The 22,392-nt window shown below is 44.4% G+C and overlaps 2 protein-coding genes across 4 annotated transcripts in view; both read right to left on the minus strand.

The window, feature by feature from the left end:
- Positions 1–98: 98 nt before the first annotated feature.
- On the minus strand, positions 99–13,581 carry ZDHHC12 (zDHHC palmitoyltransferase 12). Its single transcript, XM_075015337.1, has 5 exons — positions 13,431–13,581; positions 12,476–12,612; positions 10,460–10,546; positions 8,409–8,575; positions 99–3,582 (listed from the first exon to the last, which is right to left on the minus strand). Exons 1-5 carry the CDS (start codon positions 13,528–13,530, stop codon positions 3,273–3,275), a joined length of 801 nt encoding a protein of 266 aa, XP_074871438.1. The 5' UTR covers positions 13,531–13,581; the 3' UTR covers positions 99–3,272.
- A 3,656-nt stretch (positions 13,582–17,237) lies between these two features.
- ZER1 (zyg-11 related cell cycle regulator) overlaps positions 17,238–22,392 on the minus strand; it is a 30,123-nt gene continuing 24,968 nt past the window's right edge. For all 3 annotated transcript variants that reach the window (XM_075015336.1, XM_075015334.1, XM_075015335.1), the window contains one exon: positions 17,238–22,284. In XM_075015336.1, the coding sequence (XP_074871437.1) occupies positions 22,227–22,284 (58 nt within the window). In that variant the 3' untranslated portion in view covers positions 17,238–22,226. The remainder of the gene's footprint in view (positions 22,285–22,392) is intronic.

Below are 22,392 nucleotides of genomic sequence, written 5' to 3' on the forward strand. Positions count from 1 at the left end.
AACCAGATGACTATTATTGAATATTAAAACTGAAAAATGTACAGAAAACAGCAAACTAGTTTTAATTTAATTATTTTTGACAGATGAGTATTTGAAAATGTAAACTGCAAATACCCTTTAGTCGCAGACCAGACTTTTAATATATTCACCACCCCATCAAATGTATTGAGTGTATTCAGTTTTACTGACAATTTTTTTTTCATGTGATAACAGACCAAATACAGTTAAGCATGAAGTGAATTCTGACAAATACTGCTTCAAAACTAAATTCTGATTTCAGAATCCTTTCTTACGGGTGACATACAGTCCAGAAAGACTCCATCTTGACAGTCACCATACCACTGTGCTGATAGTGTGCTCTGCCCTGTACAAGACACAGTCCCAGCCCCAAGGAATCTGCAATGATTTTCTGGTGTCGGACACAAACATATACCATCCTCCCATCTTCGAGTTGCCCTTTTAGAGCTCAACAGTATTCTGTGAATTCTTATCTACCTTGAAACTGGAGTGACAACCATCCATTTGTGTCAAGTGTTAATCCCTGAGTCATGAAAGATACTAAGGCACCAAATAAGCATCAGGTTTGTAAAATTTTAGGATAAGAAAAATTTTCAGGACTAACATTCAGTGCAGCGTGCTTTCCTTTTTTGAAGTTGAGGACTATGGACAAATCATCTTTACATTAGCATATGGAAACTTGTAACTGAAACTAATTACAAGTTCATTTCATTGTCCATGCTCCTTAAACTGAAGAAATTAAGTCTTCCATTTTAATCTAAAATGACACTTGGTAACAAGTAATATTCACTGTATCAATACAGTACTTCCACCAGTTTTAATTCTTTAAAAATAAAAAGGAGCTAGTTTTTGTGTAACAAGTACAATAAATTGAAAATGTATTAAATTTGGTAGTGGAGAAAAACATAATTAAGACATGGTTTTAGCAGTGCTGTTATCAGTGGACTTTGCACTCAAAACAAGAGCAGCGGCTCAACACACTCCACATGCGCTGCCTTAGGCGCATACTCGGTATCTCATGGCAGGACAAGGTCCCCAACAGCGCAGTGCCTGAGAGGGCAGGCACTGCCTCCATATTCACTCTTCTCAAAAAGAGGTGTATGCACTGGCTGGGCCACGTCTCACGCATGACGGATGGCCAAATACCAAAGGACCTCCTCTTCGGTGAACTGATGTCTGGAAAGAGGCCGAAAGGGCGACCTAAATTGCGCTACAAGGACACGTGCAAGTGTGACCTCAGCACGCTCTCTATCAGTGTGAACACCTGGCATTCGCTCACCTCAGACAGGCATGCCTGGAAACAGGAAGTGAAGGAAGCTCTTGTTATGTATGAAACTACCTTGGTGAAGGAAGTGGAAGACAGGAGAGCCCTCAGGAAGATCCATGCCTGTGATACCAAAGCGACATCTGCCTACTGCTGCTCACAGTGCGGACAGGACTGCCACTCCTTGATTGGATTGCACAGCCACAGAAGACGCTGCTCAAATCGGTCCAACTGGGGCGCAAACCCATGATCCCTCGGGATCGAAGGATGCCTACTACTACTACAACTATCGGTGGTGCTCCAGCTAGGAAAGGAAATCAGAATTCTGCAGCCCACTATTACCAGTTAAAAACCACCTTCAGGCCGGCAGAAATGTCTTCTCTTCAGTGCCATCCACCCATTTACTATTTTAATTTAAGAATATAAACACTATTTTGAGAGAAGCTTTTTCAAAACAAGCTATAGGCAAAGTGCTGAATAAGTGACGTGCACAAATAATGCAAGTGACAAATCTTTTTTTCTGTTCACAAACTTTTAAATCTGAAGTCCACGTTTACTGAAATCTTATGAATTTCTGTATCATAACTGAGTCCACAGTCTGCTTAAATATTTCATTGTTTAAGTCAATGGTATTTGTTTTGTTGACTTGTTCATAACAAGTAGCCACATCACTATAAAGCATAATTTTAACACTTCAGAATTGGAATTTGGTATAAAACAGCTGTTTCTCAGGCAGATTAGCAGTAGTAAAGCTCAAATCTTTGTAGAATGCCTGTCTCTCCTACATGCAGTGAAACTGTTTTGATCATCCCAATATTTGCCCAACTCTACTACTTCTTAAGTACATTGGCCCTTATAGTAAGAATCATCATGAAGAAAGGCCACATGGCCTAAACAAGGGATGTCCAACACATGGCCCACAGGCCAGAATCCAGCCCATGGAGCCTTTTATCTGTCCTGCAAGGATGGCTGCTGTGGCACTGACTGCTGCAGAGCCCCAGTAGCCGGGGTGTGGAGCTGTTGCCAGCCCCGGGCACAGAGCCCCAGCTGGGGCATGGAGCCAGTGGAAGAGCAGTTTGGGGCCGTTGGGGGGGATAGGTAAGTGTGAGGGTGGCCAGGGGACAGTTTGAAGCTGAGGGGTGGTTTGGGGGGAGTTCTAAGCCTAGGGATGAGGGGGCAGTTTGGAGCTGGGAAGGGTTTAAACCGGGGAAAATAGTTTGGGGCTATTTTGTGTTCGGCCTTCCTGGCACGCACACAAAATTGCTATGTGGCCCTTGATGAAAAAAGGTTGGATAGCCCTGGCCTAAACTGACTCTGGCCTGACTCACACTAATGAAGTTTTTCCTTCTGATGCTATTTCCTAAAGTGGATGTGGTACCAACGGGGGAGGGGCAACTGAGAAAATCAGCGGGAGCACCTCTTCAGGCAGTTTCTGCATTTGCTGCAAGAGGTTGATGGCTATGATTAACAAAAAAAAAAAAAAGGTAAAGGACAAGCATACGTGTCCAGTTACACCAGAAATTACCCCCTCACTGTGCTCTAGAACCAAGGAGTTTCCTTTTAGAAGAAGGGTTTTTTAACCTGGATATGAATAACCAGGGAGCCATCCTGCCACTTAATCTTCTTGTAAGCAGAGTTGCTCCTGTGGATGGTATGGTTATACATGTAGTTGCTGGGTTTATTATGAACTGAATTTTCATTCCACTGAAGCAGCAGGAAGTAGGTTACAGCATGAGTGCTTTCTCTAACAAATCACACAATTTGTTCCTGAGAGTCCTACTGTTAAATTCCTTTCTTGAAGCCCTTAACACACATGCACCATGACAAGCAGCCTCTTTGCCACCTGCCTTGACACATCCTTGATTAGTTAAAACCTGAATAACTAATGCAGCAAGAGGAACTTCATGTTGCCTCATCCTCTGTTTCTTTTCCCTTTTGTAATCAAACATGGATGATACCATTAAATTCTGGCTCAATTTAAATTCTGTAATTAAACAGGGTCACTGTCCTCTGGAAAGTATATTTTCTCCCAAGTAATCAGGCGGCAGGCACAGAAGAATCTCCAGATGTTGAAAATGACACCTTGGTCAAAGGGGTTCTCTGATTCACTGTGTCGGAGGTAGGAGATACGATGGCGTGACATGAACTCCCACGTGGTCGTGTTACATGAGACTAGGTACAAATGTGAAACCAGCAGCAGCATCACTACAATAGTAGATATGACTATCACGAGGAAGGATAGGAGAAGGAAGATGTTGTGCTTCAGCCACTCCCAAGACTGTTCAAAGTAAAGGCCTGACCTTTCAAGTAAAAGAGAAGCATGGCTAAGTCAAACTGGGTTGATTACAGAACTGAAGTTACGTTATGCAAATATTCAGCTTGACTCACAAATACTGCATTCCTGACGTGCATGCTGATAATATTTCTACCGTATTTAATATTTTTACAACTTCAAACCATTGTATAAACTTTGCCAGCAGTTACAGCACCAAGACGCAAAGTTAAGTTCTGAATCCCCTGTAGTTGATGGTGGGAAAAAGGTCTTGGATAGCTAGCATTTTATAAAAACTAAGCTCCCCCTGAAAGTGAACTGGAACTTCAGAGAAAGAGCTCCATGAGTACAATTGCAGGATACACTAACAAAAGCTGGTTTAATCTGCTTCACGTTTATAAATATATGTTGCACAATAATTGAGGAAAAGTTAGTCACCAAAGTTATTTTATTTATTAAGGCTGGGTCTACACTACGAGTTAAATTTGAATTTAAGGCAGTTAGCGTGATATTACCACATGACTTTCTTCACTGTAAATACCATTACCTTGATTTAGGGAGCAATAATATCGATACAATATCATCAGAAGCCTGGGGGTGTAGTGTCAAGTTCTAATTTAAAATTTTTGATTAAAGGCCAGTATGAGAGCACCATGCCTTTAAATTGAATTTATTAGGCTCCAGATGTGTCCCATATGTATCACACAAAGCTATGCGGTTACCCACCATGTATGGCCACTTCCTTGCCTGCTGCTCTCCATCCAGGTGGGTGTGAAGGTCAAAGCATGTCTACAAGGTTTAGATTAAATTTTGAATTAATCAGCTCCCAGGTGGGCAAATATAAAGGGCATAAACAAGGAAAAAAAAATTCTTTTCCCCGTGGCATTACACTGCATCAGTATCCAACGCCTGCGATCATGAGCACGCGGGGTAATGCTTTGTCTTAGTAGTTCTCAGGCTTGCAAGAGCAGTGCAGCATGGCCCACCAGGAGATGCTGGATCTTCTTGCAGTTTGAAGAGAGATGAATCAGGGGCAAGGAGATTTAGGCTGGCCAAGACAAATGCGATAATGTATGATCATCTGTCACATGAGCTGACCACCAGAGGTTACTCCTGGGACATGCTACGCAATGCTGAGTGAAAGTAAAAGAACGCCAGCAGACCTAGCCAGGAAGCCAACCAGTGGTCTCCACAGATCTGCTGCTATTATGAACAGCTGCACGCGCTTATGGGGGGATGACACCATCACAGCCTGGTATTAATTATGACACTTGTGGAGGTCCTGGTCTGGAGTGAGCCAAGAGGAGCTGGGGGGGAGGGGAGTGTAGGAGGAAGAGGCCAATGGAGAGGAGGAAGGCGGCAACAAGCAATGGCCAAAGGAAGCTCTTCCCGACGGCCCGGATCTCGTCACCCTAGCACTGGAACAGGTCTCCTCTATGCTGGTTCTGGGATCAAGATGTTCTGGTAAGTATTTTTTTTTCCCCCTGAATACTAGAAGTAGGTTGTGAGTGGGTATGGGAACAGGGTTCCACCCACCCACCCACGGAGCTGTGCCCCTCAGAACAGCATGTTAACAAACATTTCAATGGAGCATGTCTCCTTTCTGGAGGCCTCTTCAAAGGCCTCATAGGCACTCTTGTATGTTTTTGCACACAGATTTTTAAGCAGGCCTGACTTATTGCAGCATCCATGGTAGCACACCTCACATCAGGCAACCAGATAGTGATCTGGTGACACAGCACCACACAGCATTTTTGGCAAATTTTCCAGGCTTGTGGTCACACAGGATGAGCAGCTGTTCTTTGTTGCTATGCTAGTTTTAGGAGGGTGATGTCTTATTTGGCAACCTAAAGAACCAAGGGAATTTGGATTGGATAGTTCTTCCCATGCTCCCTGCCCTTTTACATTTCTCTGGAGTACACTGCTGCACAACATGGCTGGTGGGCACACCATTTCCCCCCCACCCTGCACAGGTTGCAGACTCTCTGGCTCTTCTCCCCTCCCATGTCCCTTTGCACCTGGAATTTCTTTTTACTTTACTGGGATCCCTTCCCCCAGCCATGTGGCTGCTTGGCTCAGCGGACCCTATTACCACAAACTGGCATATGTGTGGCACAGGTGGATTTGCCCTCCTTTTCATGGTCTTTTTTCCTTGCTGAGGGCTGTTCCAGTAAGTACTGAGAAACTTTTTTTTCCCCACACCCAGCAGCTGGCAGCAAAACTCTACTCCCTCTCCAGCATTTCTTTTTACTTTACAGGGATCCCCACCCACCTAGCCATCTATGCAGCTGGAACGGAACCTTTCCTCACCTTCCCCTCTTGCCCTGTGGCTGCCAGGCTCTGTGGCCTTTGCTCATTGCAGAGGATTGCTCCAGGAACAACCAAAAAACTCTTTTCCCCTGGCCTAGGACACCATACAGGTTCCCCTGCTTTGCAGCCCTCCCTGTTCGTCCAGAAAGCGGACACTAATTTATGTCCCCAGTGAAATGTTCTGGATGGATTGTGCAATGCATGCTTTGAATGCCATCCTTAATAAGCCTTAAGCATCCTTGCAAAAAGAATCTTTCCCTGGCAAGACAGAGACCCATTCATTCAATGGAGAAGCTCTTTGTGTGAATTTTATCTCAGTTTTGACCTTCACTTTCTAGTTAGCATCCCCAAACATGGGAGACAGGGCAAGAAAGGAAAAAAGGTGCAAGCAGGATTTCATCCTGCAGCACGTGGAGCAGTCTGATGCAGAAACCAAAGTTCGTAATAGCAGTGAGTGACCAAACTAAGGGCCTGTGCTCCATGCTGCAGATGCCAGGAGGGACTCCCAACACAGCACTGTGGGCTCCCCTGTCTTCTGCCCGGAGTCCTCCGAAGACAGGGCCCCCACCCCTGCATCATCACAGTCCCTGAACATGGAGAGGGAGGGCAAGGACAGCCTGCCATTCTAGTTCCCAAAGGCCAGTGCAAAAATCTATTCCACCACCCCTGACAATGCTTCTTTTCCCTGCCCCTTAAACCTCTCCTCCCCACAAAATAAACATTCTTTTGATCTCAGTGTAATTTTTTGGCGTGCACGAGTGATAAGGTACACAAATTGTTGCATGGAAACCAGGGAGGGGGAGGGCCAATAGCAGAGCTGCCCGCCACTACATCAAAGTATGCAGAGCCTTCATGACAGCCAGAACAGGGCAGGGATGAGGTAGATGGATGAAAGTACAAGTGCCCGCCCCTTCTCCAAAGTCTGCCAAGGACTCATGGCAGATGGAACTGGGTGGGGGTAGAGAGCTCATTGGAATAAGGGGACTTCGAAGGAGGCGGCGTCCTGTCGAAAAGGAGCCCCGTCTAGACGCGCCGCGCAGCGGCAAGGAGCGTCAATTTCGAAGCGCAGCTGCCGCTCGCATGCTAATGAAGCGCTGAATATGCATTTCAGCGCTTCATCAGTAAACTTCGAAATGGCCATTTGCATGGCCATTTCGAAGTTTGGGGCATGTGTAGACACGGCCATGGACTGTTAAACCCAAAATATCCGACTTCTTAACTAACCACCTCAGTTCCATCAACTGTACATCACTATTGAAAGTCCCTTAGTGCTGGCACAAAGTGGAAAGAATAGCAGCTGACTAGCTAAATGCAATATACCGAAAGCCAGATGCCAAAGCCTGATGCCTTTTGTCCAGGAGTTGTGATCACGTAACCTCTAGAAAACTCAAGGTTATATTAACGGAAGAAATACTATGAGGGCCCCCCCTTTTTTTTTTTTAAAAATCAGGGAAATGTCTGTCCTATATAGCTGGTTTTAAGTGATGTAGCTCAGATAATGTTGTTTGGGACAATTTAATCACGTTTCCATCATCAAACGATCCCCAGTTCTAGAATTTTCTTGTCCATATACTCTCACTGCCTGAATAGACTCAGGCTTTAAGTGTTAAGGTAGTGGTTCTCAGTTAGGGGTATGTGTAGCTCTGGGGTTACACAGAGACCTTCTAGTGGGCACATCAGCTTATCTAGATATTGCCTAGTTTTACCAGAGGCTACGTAAAAAGCACTTACAAAGTCAGTACAAACTAACATTTCATACATGTGACTTGTTTATGCTGCTTTATATACTATACAGAAAAATGTAAGTATAATATTTATATTCCAAGTACATAGTAAAAATGAGAGAGTCATTTTTTAGTAATAGTGGGCTGAGACACTTCTGTTTTTTAGGTCTGATTTTGTAAGCAAGTTGTTTTAACTGATATGAAACTGAGGGGTATGCAAGGCAAATTAGACTCTTGAGAGGTGTACAATAGACTGGCACTGTAGAGAGCCGCTGTTTTAAATAACACCTTCCTCAAGTGGCTATGTTAAGCCTCAGTGGGAATAATCAGAGTAATGCTATCAGGAACACTAGTTATATATAGGGTGCAGGCAAAGATAGAAAGTGTCAGGTTAACTCAAGGCATTGCTACCTAGTTCTACTCAAACAAGTCAGTAGGATTTTGGAATGTCCAGCTTCCATCAAAACTCTCCAGACTTCAAACACTGAGGCTATGTCTAGATTGTCGAGAACTGGTGGCAAAAAATAAGCAAACTGCACAAAGCATTCGCATATATTTTGCAGGCAGTTCTGTCCTGAGAGGCTTTTCCAATACCTGGCCAGTTCACATGGGGCCAGGATTCAGAAAAAACCCTCTGTCGAGACATCCCTTCTTCCTCATGGAACAAAGTGTATGGGAATGTTGCAAGAACACACCCGACTGGCAGATCTCTTCTGAGAGATCTGCACTCTGAACGCATGCTCTATCGACAAAATTTCTGTTGACAGAAGTTTTGTCAACAGAACCCTGCAATCTAGACGTAGCCACTTCAAGTGCTTACCATGCAATGTGAAAGGCCCACAAGAGAACCACAAGCTGCACAGCCAGGTAGATTACAAAGAATGGATGGTTCCTCTCTCCTACGCAGTTCTCAATCCAGGGGCAGTGATGATCAAAACGACGTACACAGTGCTGACACTGCTGGCAGTGTTTGGCTCTCATTGGTTGCTGTAGAGTAAGCAAATACTAAGAATAGTCTAGCCATTTGCAGTGCCTTATTTCACAGAAAATAGCTGGGGCCCATCCAGGTCAATCCTCCTGCAAAGTGAAACTGTTCTCTCTGTTATCCCTTGAAAAGCAGTTATGTTAATAATGCTTGCACAAGGTCTTACAAAGGACATTGTCTCCCCTTTTACAGATGGGAAACTGAGGCATAGAGGTTAAATGACCCATGGGAAGTATTTGATATAAAAGTTCCCTTAACTAGTTATAGGCTATAGCTGCAAATACATAAGGGAAGGAATCATCTAAAACAAAAGCTCAATACAGTGAGTTGTGGATATTTATAAAAGAAAGTTGACCAGAGTGTAATAGTGAAAAAAAACTAGGGCACCTCCCACTCAAGGGAATGTTTTGAGTGTGTATAAGGAAAGGGTTTTTTTTGTGTGTGTCTTCCTGGGCATGTGGACGAGAGGGTAGGAAAGAAGTTCTCACTCCTCCCCTGATAAGTGGAGGAAAGCTGGAGAAGGGAGAACAGGGGCAAGGCACCTGTTGACATGGTCACTTCTCTGGCTTTCCTTCACATAGCAGGGGAGGAGTGGATATTTATTTCCTACCCTCTCATCCACATGCCCAGGAAGACAACAGACAGACAGACAAAAAAAAACCCAACCAAAACCTGAGTAGATCCTTGAAGTGGACATATGCTCTGCCAGTATTATTTATTTCATCACCAAACTGGCTGACAGTTCCTTCTGTGGTCAATCATCAGGTATTTACAGAAGCAGGAACAAACAAATTGTATGAAACTTAGGGGGACTGCAATGGAAAACAGGCGTTTCTGGACTTTTGGGACTGCGTGCTCACCTTTTTTCAAAAGCTAATCTAATGGCATGAAGGAGGAAAAAAAACAGCAAACCATGCTTTTAACTGTGAAAACTACCTTTTCTTTGCTCCTAAGTGTCTGAACAAGGTCATAAACTTCCAGAAATCTGCTCACACTATGGCTGTGTCTACATTACAAAAAATAACTTTGAAGCATCTACACACACCCTACTTCAAAGTAGGGCACTACTTGATTCCTGGGGATTGGAGTGAGGACTTCAAAGTTGGGCTCCCTACTTTGAAATTAACTTCGAAGTAAGGGAAAAATGCGTGTAGACTCTCTGCTGGCTACTTCGATGTAGTGCACAACTTAGAAGTTAGTTCCTAGTGCAGACACACCCTACATATTCCATCCAGCTGAAAGCCACCTTTGGACCTTACTAAGATACCTTTAAATGAAGTCTTTGAAGATGGGGGAAGGCCTTAGTTGACATGGCAACCAGAAGCAGGTTTTCCCCAATATGGAGTAAGAAGAGAGCAGCACTTTGTTTCTGTGAACTGCCAGGGATATATGTAAAAAAATTAAGTTTTCTATTTTAAAATGTTCAGATAAGTACACTGCTTGAGTAACCTTTCATCCCAGGCTTTTACCTGAATCAAAGTTTGTCTGTTCCTGCCTTTGCTTTTTATATCAAGATGATGATAATGTAAGTTTACAAGAAATGAGTGATGCCTGTAACCTGTTCAGCATCTGAGTTAATCGGTAATCATGACAGTGTGACAGAGGTAGCCACGTCATTCTGTATCTTCGAGAACAACAAGAATCCTGTGGCACCTTATAGACTAACAGATATTTTGGAGCATAAGCTTTCATGAACAAAGACCAGTTTCATCATGCATCTGATGAAGCGGGTCTTTGTCCATGAAAACTTATGCTCCAAAATATCTGTTAGTCTATAACGTGCCACAGGACGTCTTGTTGTTCTCATACCAGTATGCTGAACAATAACACTACAGCCTCACCAAGCAGTGACCCCACTCCCTTGACCAACTGTTGCACACACATACCTTCAGCATGCAGTATCCACATCGTCGCAGCCGAACATTGCTTGGAAGTTGAGGGATCATTACTCTTTGCTCTTCATTCATTCCTGACTACACGAAAGATGAGAGAAAATAGGAGACTTAATTTTCAATATGCCAAGCTAAGGTTGTGATTCCCAGTTTACACATACATACACATGCTAGCTGTCATCAAGCTAGCACAAGCATAAATAGTAGCACGTCCATTTAAGATCAGCAGCAGCAAAGATGCAGCTTACCAGGGCTGACTAAAAACATATCAGAAACTGGTATTTGGCATGGCTCCTGTTTATCCTTTGCACTAGCTCGATAAGTGCTAGCACAAGTACATGCACATGAACTGGGAATCACACCTGTAGCTCATACTGTAGACATAGCCTAAGGAGGAGCAGTGAAGTTGGTTTGTATTCCAGATATTGGTGTAAGGGATGGGATGTAAAGTGTCTCAGCAGCTGTTAATTAGCTTTTTTCCACGGTATCATAGTCACCACCAGTCCCAACTCTATTATAATTTAGGAACATTAAACATAGAGAACAATTCCTTGAGAAGTAAAGGATAATGCAACACAAGTTACGACAACCTCAGCAATGCAGAGAATACTATGAAATCCAACTTAATACAATTCATACACACACAACTGTTTGGAGAATAGGGCTATTTTAGTTGTTTATTTAGCTAGTGCGTGCAGATAGGTTGAAAGATTTGGCACGGAGCCACAGAACACACCATAGGACATAAGTAGCAATAAGACTGCTCTATTTGTGCCTGGAAATGCATGGGATATACAGTAAAACTTCAACTTTATGTACCCTCATTTAGTGGACTTTAGGAACCACGGACATCCCCCCCCGTTGTTTCTGAAGTCCATTGGGGTCCATAAAATCACACCCAACCCCTCCCCACCAAAAAAAATTAACTTACCACTGGTGCAGTCTGAAGGAGCCACCACCACCTCCACCAGAGTCATCATGACTATGCACCAGTGGCACCTACAGGCTTTGCGGCGGTGCCTCTGGCTGCACTGCTGGGTCCATCAGCACCAGTAAGCAGCAAGTTTTTTTGGGCGGGCAGGGGGGGAGACAGTGGTTGGGGTTGGGGCTGGGGGAGCCTGGTGGGTAGTAAACCCTCACAGATAATGGACTTTCGGGAATAGCGGGCAACCTTTCCCCACTATAGTCCATTATAGCGAGGGTTTACTGTATGCATTTGGACTATAAGCAGTACTAATTGTTCATAAACACGGACAAAATTCAGTTACATTTTGCAAGATTAATAATGGATATTAAGTTGCTTGCAGAAAGTAAGATAAGGTCTCTGTGTTAAAGAAGAATATAGAAAACTTGGAGAGATTTCCTTCTAATTAAGGCACATGGGTCTGGTTTTTGTACATATCTTTCAAGAAGAATACATTAACAAATTAATCACCTTGTTCAGTAAATACAGTGACAGAGATAGCCCTGTTAGTCTGTATATTATAATCTATCTGTCTGTATATATTCTATATTCTACATTGATCTGAAGAAGTGGGTCTGTCCCACGAAAGCTCATCACCTAATAAATTATTTTGTTAGCCTTTAAAGTGCTACTTGACTGCCATTTTGTTTCAGTAAATAGAGTTAGCGTACATTTCTTCCAGTTGCACCAATTGGCAGTAGTGAACATAAGGTCAGCATCTGTTCTACAGAGCACTATAGCTCACTGAGATAAGTGAAGGCATCAGCTCAGTAAGACAAAGTGGAAGAGCATGCGGATGGTAGAGGATATCCAGAAGGGGGATGGTATGATATATGCACCTAGCAAAATTTGTGATTCCTGAGGTTCACTTTATAGAACCTCAATTCGACCTCTTTTGCCTTCATGTACATTTGTAAAGGTCCCACATGTCAAAACTGTTTATATTGCATATTTTAATCAAACAAGTTGGGAAAAAAACCCAAAATCTATAGCTTTTATAACCCTTCATTCAGTCAACTATGATTCATGCAAGCAGAATGATTTACCTTCTCTTCCTCATCAGACTCAACAAAGCCTGGATCCATGAGAGACACTGCAAAGTACAGCAAGACCGAGCACAGAACCAGTAAGATAAATATCAGTGGCTGCAGAAATTCTCCATGCTCTTCCTGCTTTTGCAGATCTGAAAGAGGCCGTTATAGAGAAAGTAAGTCCATGTAAAATGTTTAGGGCAACAAGTCATTCTCCTGGACTCCTAGAATTCAAAGAGGGACTGAATTCCATCTCAACATGGGAAGTCTGCAGCTTAGGAAGTCAGGAAAAACAAGCAGCTGTGTGCTCGTCCTCTCTGTAAGGGAAACTGACTCTTTAAAAAGTGCCCTTACAACAGACTTAAGGGATCAGCAAACAGTTCCGTCCCCCAACTCTATCCATACTTGTCTCTTCACCTTCTGCTGCTGTTCTGCAGTGTGCTCTGTCTATTTTAGAATTATTACGATAGCTGCATTTCACCATTTCATGCTCCTCAGAACTCAAAAATACGAGTTTTGCCCCCATCAAAAATTTGAACCTCTTCTTCCAAGGCACCGAACAAAGGCTGCCTTCTGCTTTTTGACCCTTCGACAGTTCGTACTTTCAATTTATTCCCCCAGCTTATCCGAGCCAAACGCTTTTTTTAAATGAAAGCTGCGATTCTCACGATAACGTGACTCTACGCGACGCGGCTGGAGGAACAGCAGCACACACAGCCGGCTTTGGACTCCAACTGATCAGCCCGAGATGGGGCTGGACTCGATGACCTCCTGATGTCGCTGCCTGCCCCGTGATTCTATGGCTGAAACCGGGTGAGTGACGGCGGGAGGGAGGGAAGCCAGGCCCCCTCCCCGACATGCTGGAGACTTCAGCTTGAGGTCCCGCGGTCCGACAGGCTCGTGGCTGGTGCTTGGGGAGCGGCCCGCGGGGACCCCGGCCCCGGGCGGCAGAGGGGAAGGCGGCTCTCACCTGTGCGGTGCAGAAAGAGCGCGAGCGTGACGCCGCCGCTGAGGCCCGCGTACACCGCCCTCATCAGGTAGCCGCCGCCCCCCGCAGCCCCCCGCGACATCCTCGGAGGACAGGGCAGGGCGGCCCCAGCTCCCCCCTGCCCCTGCGCCAAAGCCGGAAGGGCGGCCCCGGCCCAGCCGCCCTCCCGAGCGAGGATTGGCTGGGATGTTTCCATGGCAGAGGGGGTGGGGCTTGAGCTGGAGCGGGAGGTGATAGTTAGCGGCGGGGCGGGGCGGACCTGCAGCCTGGGGGCGGTTCTAGGCCTGTGCTAAGCTGCGGACGGGCTTTGCTCCTTGGGAAGGGCCAGAGCTTGGTCCCCGGTTAAGCTCCTGTGGTGCAGGGCCGGGCGCTCCTTACCGGCCAGTGGCCGCGGGGGGGGGACTTGGTCTCAATCTCAAAGATGTGTGTGAGAGAGAGAAATGTAGACGCGGTTTGGGGTTTTTTTTTTATTTGATAAAAGTTTGCTTCTGTTTGTTGTTTTTGTGCATATCCCTCAATGCTTCGTGCGCGTGCACAGGCAAAGGCCCTGTTTAGTTTCCATGTCTCAACATTTCCTCGTGTGTGTGTGTGTGTGTGTGTGAGAGAGAGAGAGAGAGAGAGAGAGAGAGAGAGAGAGAGAGAAAAAAAAAAAGAGGTTCCTCAGAAGCTGGAAGTGGCCTGGGCCACTCTGGCCCTCTAGGGCCCTGCTCTTCGCTGCACGTCTGGTAGCTCCAGGCACTTTCAGCCATGATACCCAGTTCTCCCTCACATCCCCATATTTGCTTATGATTACACTTGGGCTGTGTCTACACTAGCCCAAATCTTCGAAATGGCCATGCAAATGCCCATTTTGAATATTACTAATGAGGTGCTGAAATACATATTCAGCACCTCATTAGCATGCCGCGGGTCACGGCTCTTAGAAAATGGCCGCATCACGCTGCCGCGCAGCTCGTCCAGACAGGGCTCCTTTTCGAAAGGACCCTGGAAACTTCAAAATCCCCTTATTCCTATGTGCTGGGCTCATGTAGACGTAGCCGAGAAGGCACGCTGATACCATGGGCATTGTGGCCACCACTCAGCTTTTTCTCAATGTTTTTCCATCATGAGGTCTCAGTGCATTTTTCACCTTAAGTCTTTGTGAACAGGTGCCAGGAGAGGTCTTCACTCTTTCAAAGCAGAACCATTTCTTCTTGTCTTTGACCAAAATATTTTGAGAGACACATTACATGTAAGCTACTTGTACCCATCACATACACAAAATAACAGGCTCTGGGAAGGGAGGTCAGAGCAGAGGTTTGGAATGCAGGAAGGGGCTTGGGGTGCTGGCTCAGAGGGGAGTAAAGGTAGAGGTTTGGGGTGCTCGTTCCAAATGGGGTGTCGGAGCTTGGGCTTGAGATTGGCATGTGGCCTCCTCCCAGTTGGTACTTACCATGGGTGGCTCCTGGATGGTAGCAGACCCCAGCCCTACAGCCAGAAGGGGCCAATGTGCTCATCTGGCCCCTGAGAGGGGGAGCAGGGGACATGGGGTTCCCTGTGCTGCCCCTTTTTGTCAGCACCACACCCTCAGCTGTCATGGTCCACTGTTCCCATGCCCAGCCAATGGGAGATGATGGAATGGTGTTTGGCAGGAGGGCATGCAGAGACTCATTTCCCCTGTGAAGCTACATCGGCCACTTAGCAGAAGCCCTGCTCTACCCCGGGTTGCTGACCCCTGACCTATACCATGACTGTGGCTGTGTCTTTTACCTACGTGTAATAAGAATAAAGTTTTGAAAATGCCCATTGGCAGGTATTAGTCCGACTGAGAATTTTATCTATGACCACTTGATCCCATTTGACTGCTAGGTGGAGGATGGCTAATGTGACTACATTATTTGAGGCAGCAAAGAGCAGCTGAGGGTGAACTACAAGTTCAGGTCTCCAGTTTTGCCCTTCTCTGAGACAGAAAGATGCTTTCACTTTGGCCATGACTTGATCTGTAGAGCCCAGCAAATCCACAGCCATTCATTTTATATCTGTGGGTATCTGCATTCATGGATATGTACGCAGATATTCACAGCTTGTTTTGTGGATATGGAGGTAAATTCAAATTTTGTATCTATACAGGGCTGTACAGACCTGCTTTTACAATATTTGTGGCATGCATTAATGCAGATACCAAATCTCCAAGCATACACAATAAAACAGAGCAGCTATCAAACACAAGTACCTTGTGTAGCAAATTCCCATTCTTGAAGCTCCATCCCAAGTCTGTTGCATCATTTGATTCCAGAACATACTCCTTGTCCTTGGTGTGTTCAGTCTCCGGGGAGGTATTGATAACCTAAGCCAGCTTGCTTTGTAGTTTGTTTGCCGTGCTAGAGTCCAGCTTTAGCATACCAGAGCTTCTTCGCCATATGTTTGAAACCCAAGCCAGTAAGCCTCTATGGCCCCTTGAGGCAAACCAGATAGTTTCTGATCATGGAACTGAAATGCTTCAGGAATGTATCCTCCACCACACCCCAACTAAGATTCTGCAAATGGATATCAGGCTAGATCCTAGCACAATCAATGTTTGTGTTTGTTTTTGTTTCAATTTAAGCAGCCATTGTAGGAAGAAAAAAATTAGGATGCGAGCAACAAGAGTCTGCACTGCATAACAAGGGTGCTCATGAAGGTCAAAGGTGCATTATAGCTACATGCAGCAAGGACCAGGTATCATATACTCATAATGAGAAACTTCCACTAAAACTACTCACAGGCATGCTTGAAGCATGGAATACAGGATGCTCAAGCCCTCACAGCAGAGCATTTGCAGTGAAAACTGAAGGTCTGTTTTATTAGATGATCTCTGGAATGCCCACCACTGTTACACCTGGGCCTCTCCATTCATCCTGCTGATAAATTAAACAAACTGCACTGGTTCAGCTAGACATGAACTAGCTCAACCCAGGCAGACAAAGCAGTACAGAGCTTGTAAAATGTCTGCTACCTCATGTGTCAGGACCCAAAGCATTGTACAGGTGTTACAAAAAATCTATCCCAATACCTTTTTGTTTCTCATGTAGACAGTGTCCAGCTGACAACCACGATTTTACTCTTCAGCTTTCACTCCATCATAGATGGAATAAAAGACATTAATGCTTGAAAATAACATTATTCTCCCTGCACGTTATCCTCCTCTACATGGCATGGTTGCATCTGATGAAGCGGGCCTTTGCCCACGAAAGCTCATGCACCGAAATATCTGTTAGTCTATAAAGTACCACAAGATGTCTTCTTGTTCTGTATGGCAAGCAGCTGATTCTTTCCTGTTATTGCGTATAAACTATACTAAATGAATTCCCACTTCTCACCCTGTCTGTCCAGGGCCTGACTGAGAACCTGGAACTTCCACTGAGCTCAGTGGAAGATGGAGTACTCAGCAGCATGCAGTATTGTGTCCTTTACTGAGGAAGTCACAGTGACAAAAAAGCAGTATGCGTGTCCTTCCCACAGTAAGCTGCCCCACTCACTATAATTATATCCACAAATACTGGGCATATCCACTGCAGATAAGCCAGGTGACACTTCCAGGCAATCAGTATAACTGAATATTGTCCTGATTTTCCCATCCACTTGACAATAGTCTTCTTTTTGCACTTCACAGTGACAAAAACGATCATATCCCTTTGGAGTAAATGAAAGCAGAAAGTAACTGAACTTGATCAACACACAGCAGCTCCTTCCATGTTTAATTAGACACATGACAACAAATGGAACAGTAACTTATCCAAATAAACCATATTCACAGACAAAGGAGCAAGAGATTGTTAAGCACTAGGTTTAATACAGAGCAGGTCGTCCCATGGAAACAACAGAAAAGTTAGTTCAATCAGAATTGTAAGAAAACAACAGTTACGCATTTTAAGTAAGTAATTAGTTTGATTTCATCATGTACAAGTGTTCAAACCAGACCTCTCAACATCAGGCTGTTCAATGGACACAGTGGAAGCAGAAGCTGCTTTAATTCAACACAAACTTTTTTTAAAATAAGGAAATACATATTTGGTTAATTGTTAGCCTTACCTAAAACGCATTTATTTTTTTTTAAAAGGAAAGAATGACAATCTCTCAGCAATGGTTATTCGGAGTAAAAATTCCATCTGTAAGAGAGGTATTTGAGTGCAGCAGGACTTCTTCCAAGGACTTTACTTACAAGTGTTCCCTTCCTAGCCAGCCCCCTCTCTTGCTTTCTATCAATCACTGATAAACTATTGTTCCTCTTGTTTTACACATTCTGGTTGTCTTGGAGACAAGTGGTTCCTGCTACTTTTAATTCTATCTTTTTCAGCACAAGCCATTGTTTAGCATCGGATTTTGAGCAAACCCCTTTGCATCATTCCAGAGGCCAAATATGTTGTTTGAAATGGGCTCTTAATGTAGTGTCCACTGGCGGCTACTATTGCTGCCTTACTCCTACAAAAATTATTCTCCTGAAGGGAAAGTGAACCACAGCCAGTTCTGAGACTGACTTAAGAGAGGCTCCACTAATTGGAATGGAAAGGTTTCATATTGAAACGTGTGGTCAGCAAACTCCTCACATTCACTTCCCTAGAAAAAGACCCAAACAACTGACCCAACAAGATGGTAACCCAAGCACCAGGAGTAAAAAGAAAAAATCCCCCTTTGTCTGTATGTTTACTGACCCACAACCAGGTACTAGCGGGGGGCTATGCATACCCTAGTCTGGACTGGGTGTTCTTCAGCATAGGAACCAGATGGTCCAGTTCCCAGGATGGAGGGAGTTCGGCTAGCAGGGACTCTGGAGCAATGAGCGTGTGAAAGGGGAAGATGAACTATGGGTAGTGTTAATAAGTATTCATAGTCTCAGATTATCAGAGCTGTGCTGATGTTTTTAACCTGCACAAATTAACTATTCTTGTGCTAGTTGGTGCTTCTAGTTACAGCTACTCATCTCAATGGGCCAGTACTTAGTGGTTATTACTTCTACAAGACTTGCTAGGGGCTGAATGCCTACTATCAGGCTATGTCTACGTGGCGAGTGCTATTTCAGGATACAAAGGTATCCCGAAATAGCTGTTTGTGTGTATGCAATGTGTCCATTGTCTTGAAACAGTTTTTGAGATAACAAGCGCATTACTCTGGCATCCCTGGAACTCTCATTGCATAAGGAGAACAGGGATGCCTCAAAATACGGTTTTATTTCAGCATGTGGCACCATGTAGACAGTGCCACATGCCAAAATAGCCTATTTCAAACTCTATTCAAAATAAACTATGCAATTTGCATAACAAAACTGCATAGTTTATTTTGAGGTTAGGGCACCGTCTACACGTAGCCTAAGGTGCCTTTCCAGTTAACTGTGATGGGAATGGAGGGAAACCAGCACTTCGGAGACTGGAAGCTAAACGCCACTCTCTCTGACAAGTGAGACTTATAGCCCGGGTGCAGGTCTTTGCTAAGAATAACTGATTGATGCACTCTGCTTGCTCTTCTGTTTCACATTCAGTAAAAACTGGGTCTCTGTAGAGGAAGGGGTTAAGCCTCATAACAGTGCCACTCTGGTTAACTGATACTTCCAGCTAACTGGAACAGTTTTCAGGGTTGCACTGAGAAGACTTTACTCAGGTAGAGCAGGAAGGCCCAGCAAGCTTTATCTGCATAGTATAGTCAGCAACCCCAGGGCAGCACTGAGAGTTCAGCCTCATTTTATGAAGGCCAGATGCTCCCAGAGACAGTCACAAAATCAGGATTACTCAGTGTTGTGTGCTCTGATGCGAAATAGCAGGAGATGACCGGTCTGTCCCAGCTCTGTCCCCTACGTATAATAATTACTTCATACCTATTCACTTCCAGAAGTGCTTCTCTGTCATGGATTAAGACTCCCAGTGACCTTAGGGAGCAGGCATATAAATATGTAAAACCACAAACCATGCCTTCTATTTCTTTGGGCCCAGCTGAACATGTGCCAAGCCAATGCAAACTGCAGTACAAGATCTCAGTCACATGTGGGGAGAAAGTGGTATCTGGCAAAGTGAAGCAGATGTTCCATTTCTCTCTGCACTCAGAAGTAAGTGGAGCAGCCAAGTCACAACACAAAGGACAAGCCATGCTGTGGAAGCTATGAAGTAGGAGGGCTGTTTAGCTGTGAATCTCCTTAACTTTCCCATTGAGTTACTGATTCCTCTTGAGGTCAGTTACCTCCATATAGTGACTGGCTTCTCATGAAACAAGGGATATAATCAAATTGTGCGAAACAGCAGCTTCCTATAGACATGTCCCAGAGCTGGTGCTCACACATTTCCTCTGGGCTTCCAGATGCACTTATATTACAACACAGCAGACCCTGACACAATACAGTCTCATAATAGACAGAAAAATGCCATGTTTTAACTGTCTTTCCAAAACACAGTGCCATCCTGCTAAAAATTCAAGGCTAGACTACGGTTAAAGCATCATTTGGTTTTGGTTATGCAGTAAGGCCAACTAGTGCATTAACCAAGGTTGGAAAGTACTAAATGTTATCAGCTCCATCAACATAGCAGTTGTTAGCAGGCAGAGTGGACCCAATGAAGCTCCTTATTGCTATCACATTTGTGGTACGCCAAGAGATGAGCAGAACTGTGAGTGCTTTTAGCTATCTGCATCAGCCTCTCAGCACTGAATGGATAGCTGCCTGGACAAATGCTCAGCCCACGTGCAAAGAGACTGGTGAGCAATTTTTGTAGCCCCATCTAGTTATACATCTAAGTAAAATATTGGCAACAGCAGGTACAAACACTTTGAAACCACCCCTCTGTCCCGAAGCATAGTCGGATGCAAGTCTTTGGGGAGGGGGAAAAAGAGAAATACATTTGAAGCAAAGAACCTCAAAAGTCAACTTTTCCCAAACATATGAAAACAATCAAAAATTATATAAGTGTATATTTATAAGTTTGAAAAGTACTCATAAGGAAACAAACAAAAGTCAACATACAGATCTCACAATATTAATACAAGTAACATAGGGTTAAAAAAATTACCACCATTTGGGCAGAAAAACTAAACCTCTTTGGGGCGGCTGGGTTCTGTAGAAGTGTCACCACTTGGCTCTAAGAATTGTCCAGGCCATGCACAAAGACCACAGGCACCACTCAGCCTGAGGTTTAGGAGAACCTCAGCCTAGCAGCGAATCAAATCAGAGTGCAATGGATAAGGGGAAGAGCAGAGAAAACCAAGCTGGCTTACTGTGCTGTCTCAGTGTCCTGGAAAGTCCCAGCTGAAATAGGACAAATCTCTCTTGGTTGCTCCTGAAGAGAGACAGCCATTTCTAAGGAAAAATGATTGTCTTAACTGTGAAAGAAACAGAACGAGCCACGGGTTCGCAAGTGTGGGCTCTGCAGTTTGTACAATGAGTTGCTGGGGGATCTAGATATAAGGCAAACGTTGGTGAGTCACACAGATGGAGACACTGAACTCAATTTCCCTCTCACTTGTACCAGTGTCAATCAGGCATAATGCTCCAGAAGCAAACACAGTTGTATTGGTTAGTACTGGTATGAGTTGGAGGAGAGCAGGGACTTTTGTATCCAATTAGACATGGAGAGTGTGTGGGGGAAGTGGAATTCCGATCAGCCTTCTTGACCTTAAGGTTTGTGCTGCAATGTGCCTGACACACAGGGAGGCTCAGTCCCCATTTAACCTGGCAAATATTAGCCCAGAGTTAAGAAAAAGAGACAACCCCCAATCTCTTACAAATTCCAATGTCACCAAATCATACAGTAGTGACTGGCCTGGGTTCATCCCAGAGCAAGTTGGCCATGAATAAGGGGAAACCCACCCTCTGGTGTTTGCAGCCTTTAATACAGAAAACACAATTAAAAAAAAAAGTGGTACACGACTTGCATGGAGAGCCAGAAAGCTCGAACTCCTCTGTGAGTGAACCTGATTCTTTATTACCTAGTATCCCTTGCAGAAAAACACCCTCCATTCTCCAGACAGGAAAGCTGGTTCTTCTGGCTTTTCTTTCACCTTGTGGTGCCAGGTGGGTTGGAAGGTACCACTGTGGCACAACTGGCTTTTAAGAGTTAATGGGTATGTTTTACAGCAAGGAACTTCCAAATGTGCCTGATACAATCCCTCCAGCTTCCACTATTTAGGACCCCCACACAAAAATCCACTGAGTGACTGAAATGGCTTGAAGACTCTTTCTCCCTTTACTATTCCACATCTAATATTAGGATCCCTTTGGTCTCAATCTCTTACCATTATTTTTCTCTTCTAGGCAAATAAATCATTGATCAGTGCCTACAGCCTCGTAGAGATGTGGCCACCCTGCTGCTGAACTGGCTGTTCTTGGGGACAGGACAGGCCCTCATGCAATACAGTGAATGAGAACTGTCTAAAAGTGTGAAATGAAGAAAAAAAAGTCACAATATCAATCACACAGCTAGATCTTCAAGCTCACATTCATTTGAGGCTTCTCATGTGGTCTAAAAAAGGTCAAAAGATACATGTTTTGTTTTGTTTTTTATACAGAAATCATATACACACAACTTCAATCTGTACTCCGTAACAAAAAACCCACTAATTTCAGGAAAACATTTGTTGTGCAAAAAATCCCCCCACCCCTGTGCACCTTTGTCTACTGAGGGTCTCTCTCTCGCTCTCACACATGCACACATACACATATACACACACACACACTGGTTCCTTCCAACAGCCAAGCTGGTGAGAAAGAGTCCTCTCTATATACAGTGACTTAGAGAGAAGCTGGATACAGTGCTGGAAAGAGGCATTGTTAGATCACAGCCTCTATCTGGAAGTGTCCATGTTCTCCTCCTTAAAGTTACTGCAGTGCTCTATAACTTTCCTATGAACAAAATAAGGACAAGGAGAAAAGCTTTAGTCCAAAGACTAGAACAATCATGAAATGGTCTACAAGCATAAGGCCCTGTCACCTATGTTTGAATGCAGTGTA

Source organism: Carettochelys insculpta, chromosome 21, assembly GCF_033958435.1.
Source record: "Carettochelys insculpta isolate YL-2023 chromosome 21, ASM3395843v1, whole genome shotgun sequence".
Taxonomy (NCBI): Eukaryota; Metazoa; Chordata; order Testudines; family Carettochelyidae; genus Carettochelys; species Carettochelys insculpta.